The sequence below is a fragment of the Vigna angularis genome, chromosome 5 (assembly GCF_016808095.1).
Source record: "Vigna angularis cultivar LongXiaoDou No.4 chromosome 5, ASM1680809v1, whole genome shotgun sequence".
Taxonomy (NCBI): Eukaryota; Viridiplantae; Streptophyta; class Magnoliopsida; order Fabales; family Fabaceae; genus Vigna; species Vigna angularis.
Genome location: NC_068974.1, coordinates 23748851 through 23757798, shown reverse-complemented (window position 1 = coordinate 23757798; position 8948 = coordinate 23748851). Strand labels below are relative to the sequence as shown.

The 8948-nt window shown below is 37.2% G+C and overlaps 1 protein-coding gene across 1 annotated transcript; it reads left to right on the top strand.

Annotated features, from left to right (window-relative positions):
- Positions 1-1166: 1166 nt before the first annotated feature.
- LOC108339309 (uncharacterized mitochondrial protein AtMg00810-like) lies at positions 1167-1637 on the top strand. The gene is made up of 2 exons (XM_017576447.1): positions 1167-1435; positions 1526-1637. Exons 1-2 carry the CDS (start codon positions 1167-1169, stop codon positions 1635-1637), a joined length of 381 nt encoding a protein of 126 aa, XP_017431936.1.
- Positions 1638-8948: the final 7311 nt, after the last annotated feature.

Here is an 8948-nt window from a genome sequence, read left to right as displayed (position 1 = left end):
CGATACAACATGCGCATACCTCTCCTGTCTCTCCATCTACTTCCAGTTTAGATATTTCTTCTCCAATTTCAGAGGCTGAATTTAATCCCTCCAGTTTCTCATCTCCTGTTATAGATAGGGGTTCAGATTCTGTTCCTACACCTTGTGTGAATGTTCATCCCATGCAAACTAGGTCCAAAACCGCTCTTCATCAACACAAAGTTCATCCTTCTCTGTTGCTATCTCATTCTGAACCTAAGTCTGTAAAACAAGCTCTTAATGATGTGAATTGGAAGCTGAAATGCAACAATAGAATGAGGCTTTAATAAATCAGAAAACCTGGGATTTGATTTCCTTACCTGTTGGCAGAAAAGTAGTTGGATTTAAATGGGTGTTTAGAGTCTAAGAAAATGTTGATGGCTCTATAAATAAGTATAATGCTCGCCTCGTAGCTAAAGGGTTTCATCAAGTTCATGGTTTTGATTTCCATGAAACATTTTCTCCGGTGATTAAGCCAGACACTATAAGCATTATCCTAATAGTTGCAGTTTCTCATGTGGCAATTCTTTCAACTTGATATTAATAATGCCTTCCTAAATGGGTTTTTGGATGAAACTGTGTACATACATCAACCACCAAGATTTGAAAGGCTAAAGCAAGCCCCAAGACAGTGGTTTTACTCGTATGCAGACTACTCTTCATCAACTGGGTTTTTCTACTAGCCGCAGTTGTGATATTTCTCTGTTCATTTATCAGCATGGATCTGATGATATATATCTTTTGGTCTATGTTGAAGATATTATTATCATTGGAACCTCTCTTAGTTTGATTCAGAATGTTACTACCAAGCTTCATGCCACTTATTCTCTCAAACAGCTTGATGAGTTAGACTATTTTTTTTTGTTTTTATTGAAAATCTAAGTGTGAATCTAAGTCTCATTAAATAAAAATGAGGTGAAAAAGTCGTTAATCTATTACTTTAAGGTTGATTTAATGTTTTGGATAAAGAGTAGTATCAATTTCTTATATGATTAGGTTCATATTTTATTGGTGTTTGTTTATCCCCGATTAACCTCATCTTTTATAAACCCATGTTAATCATCTCACTTCTCATGAAAAAAACCAAGTATATTCGTGACTTACTTCACAGAACTAACATTTCAGAAGCTCATCCTATTTCTCATCCAATGGTGTCCAACTGTAAACTTTCTAAACATGGTGCTGATATATTCTTCAACCCTACTCTTTACAGGTCTATTGTTGGAGCTCTACAATGTGCTACTCTTACTCGACCGGAGATTAGTTTTGCAGTTAACAAAGTCTATCAGTTTATGGAGAATCCTTTAGATTCTCATTGGGATGTCGTTAAACGGATTTTGAGATACCTAAAGGGCAAGCTATATTATGGTCTTCATTTCCAATCAACTCCGCTGCCCAGTCCAGTTTCTCTGACAATGTGATGTTGATTAGGCCTCCAATGTTGATGATCGACACTCTACATCTGGTGCAGCTATGTTCTTGGGTTCAAATTTAATTTCTGGTGCAGCTATGATCGACACAAGCAACAAGTTATTGCCCGTTCTAGCACAGAAGCTGAGTATAAAAGTTTGGCTCAGACTTCTGCTGAATTGACATTTCTAAACTTCTTACAGAACTAAATGTTTCTTTTACTACACCCAAGTTGTTCTATGATAATACATAATGCTGTTTTTCACAATGGCACTAAACATATGGAGATTGATGTGTTCTTCGTACGGGAGAAAATTATGGCTGAACAGTTGTCTACTTCTCACATACCAGCTCTTGATCAGTGGGTTGACGTTTAAACTAAATCCCTCTCCTCTACCCGTTTTTCTCTTCTTCATAGAAAACTAATGTGAAGAATTTTTCCCTTGAAAAATCTTCCAATTAAGCCTTTTGAGGGGTGGTTAGAATAATATAGTTCATAGTTGCTTTTATTCTGATGTTCTTTACAACGTATAACTTTTTATATTTGACAGTTGTAAGATTTTGTAAGTATTCTCACAATTATAGGATAATATGGATTTTTACAATATTTTGATACATCGTACATGTTATTTTTTTTCATTAGGTTTAGAATATGTTACTCTTTTCAAACAAAATTCTGTCCAAATATTTTTTTCTTAAGTATTAATAAAGACAGGTATATTATTGTTTCGGTTGAAAAAGGTTTGAGGCTCAACTTTCTCCTAGTCCGCTCTTCCTTCGGTCACACTTTACAATCCTCCGTTCCTCTGTTCAATCCGACACTCCGACACTCAAGTCAGATATACGCCTCAAACAGGTCTTAATGTAATTCTTGAATCGGGTCCTCTTACCTCATCATTCACTTTGTATTTATAGGCTTTGTAATTGTCCAACCCATTAAATGTCTATTAATGCAGTATATTTTTATGCAACATAACCCGTTAATTACCTTAACGTCATATATTCAGTGTATCTCAATTAACATATACTGATAATCATTCATAAATGTAATATATATGCCTACGATATGGTAATTACTCACATTAATTGCCCATTAATGCTCTTCCACATACCTATGTGGCCAATTCGCCCTTTCGTCCAGACGACCGATCTGTTGTCCTTGCGTCCTTACCTGATTGTTTCTCTTTTGTTCCTTGCCGGACGGGTCCTGTATAGTACATAAGGCCCCCAAGCCCAAGCGACTAAAAAGAGTTGTAAAGGGTTTTGTTCATGCCAAATGAATTTGGAATGGCGAGAAGAACCTCTTTCCGACGGCACATCGGTTCCCTTGACCCAATCATTTCTTAAGCGTCCACCTAAAGTTCTTTCTCCAGAACTTTCCTAGTTGCGCAAAGGTTGAGAGTTCTTTTCCTAGGATTCACCTAGGTCGAGAGGCTACTGATAGGGGATTCTTTCTATAACTTAAGAGGCCACCTTAATATGTGTCTCAGACGAGTTATTTGTGTTTCAGTGGCCTGTAACCGCTCGGTTTAGGACCAGAGGTTCTCAGAGGGCGTTCCCTGGTTTTTGTGGACGAGAGTGAGGGTTCACGGAGAACATTCCTCACCGCTCGTTTTAGGACCAGGGGTTTTTGGAGAGCGTCCCCTGGGTTTTATGGATGAGAGTGACAATTTATGGAGAACGTTCCTCACCGCTCGTTTTAGGACCAGGGGTTTTCGGAGAGCGTCCCCTGGATTTTATGGACGAGAGTGACAATTTATGGAGAACGTTCCTCACCGCTCGGTTTAGGACCAGGGGTTCTTGGAGAGAGTTCCCTAGGTTTTATGGACGAGAGTGAGAGTTCATGGAGAACGTTCATGGAGAACGTTCCTCACCGCTCGGTTTAGGACTAGGGGTTCTCAAAGAGTGTTCCCTGGGTTTTGTGGACGAGAGTGAGGGTTCACGGAGAATGTTACTTATCGCTCGGTTTAGAACCAAGGGTTCTCGAAGAGAGTACTACACAACCTGTGATAGAACGAAAATTGTCTAGCTTTATTTATACCAAAAGTGTAAGCACGTAAGTCTTGTCAAAAGAATTAAATCAAAACAAAACATGACATCAAAATTCAACTAAAGTAAACTTGAGATGAGTCACATTCCAAGCATCAGGAAAGACTTTTTGTTATATTATTTTCTAGATGATAAATTCCCGAACCGAGTAGTCAGGGCTACGACTGCGGCTACGACTTCGCCTATGTCTTTGTTCCTCTTTCCTATACAATCGTTCGGTACTTCTCTGGGGAGACCTTCTTGATGGGCTTTTTATCTGGGGTCGTTCCTCCTTCACGTACTTACGAAGATGACCCGCATGAATAAGTTATTCGATCTTATCTTTGAGTGTTACACACTCTTCAGTAGTATGTCCCAAGTTTTGATGGTACTGGCAATCCTTCCCTCCATTAGCATTTTTTGGTGAATGAAGCTTTCCGACCAAAACAAGTTCAGTACTAAGGGCTTCCTCAAGGATTTTTGCCCTGGGTGGATTAACAGATGTGTAATGATCAAATTTAAGCGTTTGGGGAAAGTCTTTTGAACGGGAACCTCCTGTCTTGTCGTTGTCGCGGAACGATTGTTTGGCATCCGTATTTTCTCCTCCTAAAAAATTTTCTTGCTGTTGTTTCTGAAAAGCGCGCATTTCTTCAATGCGTATTAATTTTGTTGACTTGTTCTGCAACTCTATCAACATTTGCGGAGGCTCAACATAAAGGCTATCAGCAAAGGGGCCTGGTTTCAATGTTGCTGTTAAGCTTCTCAGAATAAACTTCGTCCCCACATTCTTCACCTGGCGCACTGTTCGATTAAAATGGTCCATGAAATCCTTCAACGTTTCGTCCTTCCCCTGGCTCCTCTTCACAAAGGCTAAATAAGTTAGTCCCTATGCCTTGCTATAAGCATACTGTTGGCTGAACAAATCTCGCAAGGTGTCAAATTCGTCTATTGTTCTAGGCTCCAAGGAGTGGAACCAATCCAGGGCTTCTCCCTTCAGGGACAGAGAAAAAACCCGACACCAGACCAAGTCATCTGGTGAGTAAACGACCATAGCATCTACTAAGGATCGCAAAAGTTTTTCTGGATCGGTCGTTCCGTTGTACTTTTCCATTGCAGGGAGCACTTTGTTCTCAGGCATGGCAGCCCTCATAAGAGCGGTCGTAAAGGGATGTAGCCCTTCGGCCTGATCGGGGCGTACAACAAGATCGAGGGTGGCTGCCGGGGTCGTTCGGTTAACAGTCTTTGGTCTTGCCGCAACACTGTTTGCCTCCCCCCTGTTTGCCTTAACATCATATATTCAGTGTATCTCAATTAACATATAGTGCTAATCATTCATAAATGTAATATATATGTCTACGATATGATAATTACTCACATTAATTGCCCATTAATGTTCTTCCACATATATATGTGGCCGATGCCCTCTCATCTAGACGACCGATATGTTATCATTGCATCCTTACTTGATTGTTTCTCTTATGTTCTTGCCGGACGGGTATGTATAGTACAATTATAAATAGACTCTCATACATTTTCTTTAGTACACAATTTTACATTAATAAAATAGTTCTGTTCATTTTTTTATTTTTTTACTCAAGTTATCTATGACATTCTATCTCTTGATAATTTCATACTTACTGTTTCGGTTGAATTGGTCCGAAGGTCGGTCGTCCTTCTTTGCTCTGCTCTCTTTTGATCTTCAATCCTTCCCGAGAACGCAATCCACTCCAATGGGTTGTTGACCTGACGCTCAAGTCAGATATGTTTCATAAAGATGTCTATATTTTATTAGGATAGAATATGATCATTGTACCTGAACATCAGTTGTCTACTTATAAGGCTTGTGACAGCCACGTCCATTGATTAACTATTAGTGCAATATCTTTTAGGTAATCAAACCCAATAATTAATCATTAATGTCGTATATTTGTAGAGCGTAAAACAATCTGCTCTATTAGTACATGCTTAATGACAATCAATTTCGATCGGTATACTTCATATAATATACTTACATTTAATTCTCAAAAACTCAATATTTACCTTAGACTCTCAAGTAGCACCGTCCCAAAAACATATTTTATTCTAAAAAACTCTATATTTACTACTTTTTTTCCAAGCTCAAAGAAACAAGCTCAAATTATTAATCTTCAATATTTATCTTTTAGAAAATCTCTTAGAATAAAATAATTTTTTAAATTATAATCAACAAACCGTTTTATCTTGTACTTGAAATATTTAATCATATTTATATACATATTTTAGGATCTCACGATTCACTCACGACATCTTCAGATTTTTATGTCATTAGTAGTTCAAGTTATATAGGATGTTCTAACTTTTGATTTTTTTCATACTTGCATTTAATTCTCAAAAACTCAATATTTATCCTACAGACTCTCAAACAGCATCGTCTCAAAAATATATTTTATTTCAAAGTTTTGCCACTAATAAAAACCCTAGACACTAATAAGGCTTTCACTAGTAAAATAAAGGGATTAGAAAGCGCCGTATAGGCTTCGGTTTTACAGAAACCGAAGTGTATAGATCTATATGTCTCGGCTGCCCCAACACCGATGCCTAAAGCCCGCTACTGCCTCGGTTCTAATCTAAACCGAGGCATAAAACTCTGCTCCATACCTGCTCCGCCTGCCCAGATGGGATTGCTCTGCCTGCTCTGTTCTGATGTACAGCAACTGCTTCGGTTGTACTCAGAACCAAAGCATAAAAGGCCTGCAATTCGTGTTTCCACACTGACCGAGGTGATGATGCAACTTTTTTTATTTTTGTCAATTCTTTGCGCTTCGGTTACATTGCTGACCGAGGTAGTAACGTTTGTTTATGCCTCGGGTGTTGGAAGACCGAGGTAGTAACGTTTGTTTACGCCTCGGGTGTTCGAAGACCGAGGCAGTAAGTTGTTTAAATCGTCCGCGCAGAACCACTCTTCTATCATGTTCATCTTCTTCTCAACGCAAAAGAGAACCACTCTCCTGTTCATATTCTTCACCACCGCCAAGTGCTTTGAACGAAAACCTAGCTTCCTCGCTCTCGCCTCCCCTCGCTCTCGCCTCCCTCCCCTCGCTCTCGCCTCCCCTCGCTCTCGCCTCCCTCGCTCTCGCCTCCCTCGCTCTCGCCTCCCTCGCTCTCGCCTCCCTCGCTCTTGCCTCCCCTCGCTCTCACCTCCCTCCCCTCGGTCTCGCCTCCCTCGGTCTCGCCTCCCTCGCTCTCGCCTCCCCTCGGTCTCGCCTCCCCTCGGTCTCGCCTCCCTTGCTCTCGCCTCCCCTTGCTCTCGCCTCCCCTCGCTCTCGCCTCCCCTCGCTCTCACCTCCGTCGCTCTCTCGCTGGCTCGCTCTCTCGCTCCGTCACTCTCTCGGTCTCGCTCTCTCGCTCAGTCGCTCTCTCGTTCTCGCTCTCTCGCTCTGTCGCTCTCCGCCGCTTTGGGTAGCTACTTCGGGTTTCAGGCAGCTGTGATCGTCGCTGGAGAGCTTTTGACCGTAGTTGCTTCGGGTTTCAGTAGAGTTTTGCATTTGGTTTGTGAGATTTTGTTTTGATTTGTTGAATTGAATCTGAGAACAACATCTTCCCTCTTGTTTTGATTTTGTTTTGATTTGTTGAACAGCTATATTGTAAGAGTGATGCATGTAATTTTCCCCAAATTTTACCTTCATTTTACTCTTATATGAGAACAACATCTTCCCTCTTGTTTTGACCGAAGCTTTGGAATCAAAAGAAAAAAAGATTGGTTTGTTTATCTGTTTATCTGAGAACAACATCTTCCTGCTTCGGGTTTACTTGCTTTCTTTTGACTAAAAAAATTGTTTGTTTGGGAGCTTGAGCAGAGGCATAAGACCGCAAAAAAATAAAAATAAAAAAAGGACCCTACTGCCTCGGTTCAGTCTTCAATGGAGGCAGTAGAGGGAGATAAACAATTTCGGTTCTATTAACTGAGGCCTAATCGTACCATTTTATGCTTCGTTTCAAAACCGAGGCATAAAGTCTATCACTTTTTACTTCGCCTGAATATGCCTCGGTTCAAGAACCGGTGTCTATCAGCGAAAATAACTGCTGTCATTTCCCCGATCTGTACTAGTGTTTATTTCATGTTTACTACTTTTTTCCTCGAAAAAAACCAAGCTCAAATTATTATTCTTCAATATTTAATTTTAGAAAATCTCTTAGAATAAAATAAATCTTTAAACCAATATTTTAATCAACATATCGTTTTTATCTTTAACTTAAAATATTTTAATCATATTTATATATTTTTCTAGGATCTCATAGTTTCACTCACAGACATTTTCAGATTTTTATGCAATTACTAGTTCAAGTAATCTAAGATGGTCTAACTCTTGATGATTTAATACTTACATTTAATTCTCAATAACTCAATATTTATCTTACTAGTTCTCAAAAGAGCATAGTCCCAAAAATATATTTAATTCTGAAGTATCGTTACTAATAAAAACCCAAGAAGCATTTCATGTTTACTATTTTTTTCCAAACCCAAAGAAACAAGCTCAAATTATTAATCTTCAATGTTTAATTTTAAAAAATCTCGTAAAATAAAATAAATCTTTAAATTATAATCAACGAACTATTTTACTTGAAATGTTTAATCATATTTATATACTTTTCTAGGATCTCACATATTCATTAACGACATTTTCAGAACTTTATATTATTACTAATTCAAGTAATATAATAATAAAAATATAATATTTTATTGTAAATTATATATATACAAGGGTATGTTAACAAATTAATGATCGTATGTATTAAGTATAAATAAATGTCTCTTTAGTTCGCTTATATTCTATATCAAGTAAATGAATAGAATTTGTAACAAAAATATTATTATACCGAAAACATTTACATATGTATAGACTTAGGTTATCATAAGCATATACCTTAATCCTGAATTTTATGATACCCTTGTAAATCATAATATTTTTATAAGAAAGATCACTAAGAATAATCTTGTATTTGTCATATGACATTTTCCATAATGGTAGAATATAATTTATACTTTCACAATACTTGTTTATTTTTGAATTTTAATTATACAATAATTATATAAAATAAACTATTTCGTCTGCACTACAGAAACTATAAAATACTAGTATATTTATATTTAGAAATTATGTTACAATTCATGTTTAGATATTTTTCATACATATATATATATATATATATATATATATATATCTACATACATATATATGTATATATATATATATATATATATATATATATTCACATTTTATACTAGCAGTCTTACAATGACTTATTGATGATATATTTTCTTTTTTTAGTTCTTTTTCGTATATATTAATTTACTTCATATTTAATACTTTAGAAGGTTCAAATAAAACTAAAATGAACCTATTCAAATTACTTTACATTAGATTAAAAACTTGGTAAATATTAAATTAAGAAAGCTGAGATAAGGAGAGGAAATGGGTTCTTTCATGATGAAACTGAATAAATTCAATCCA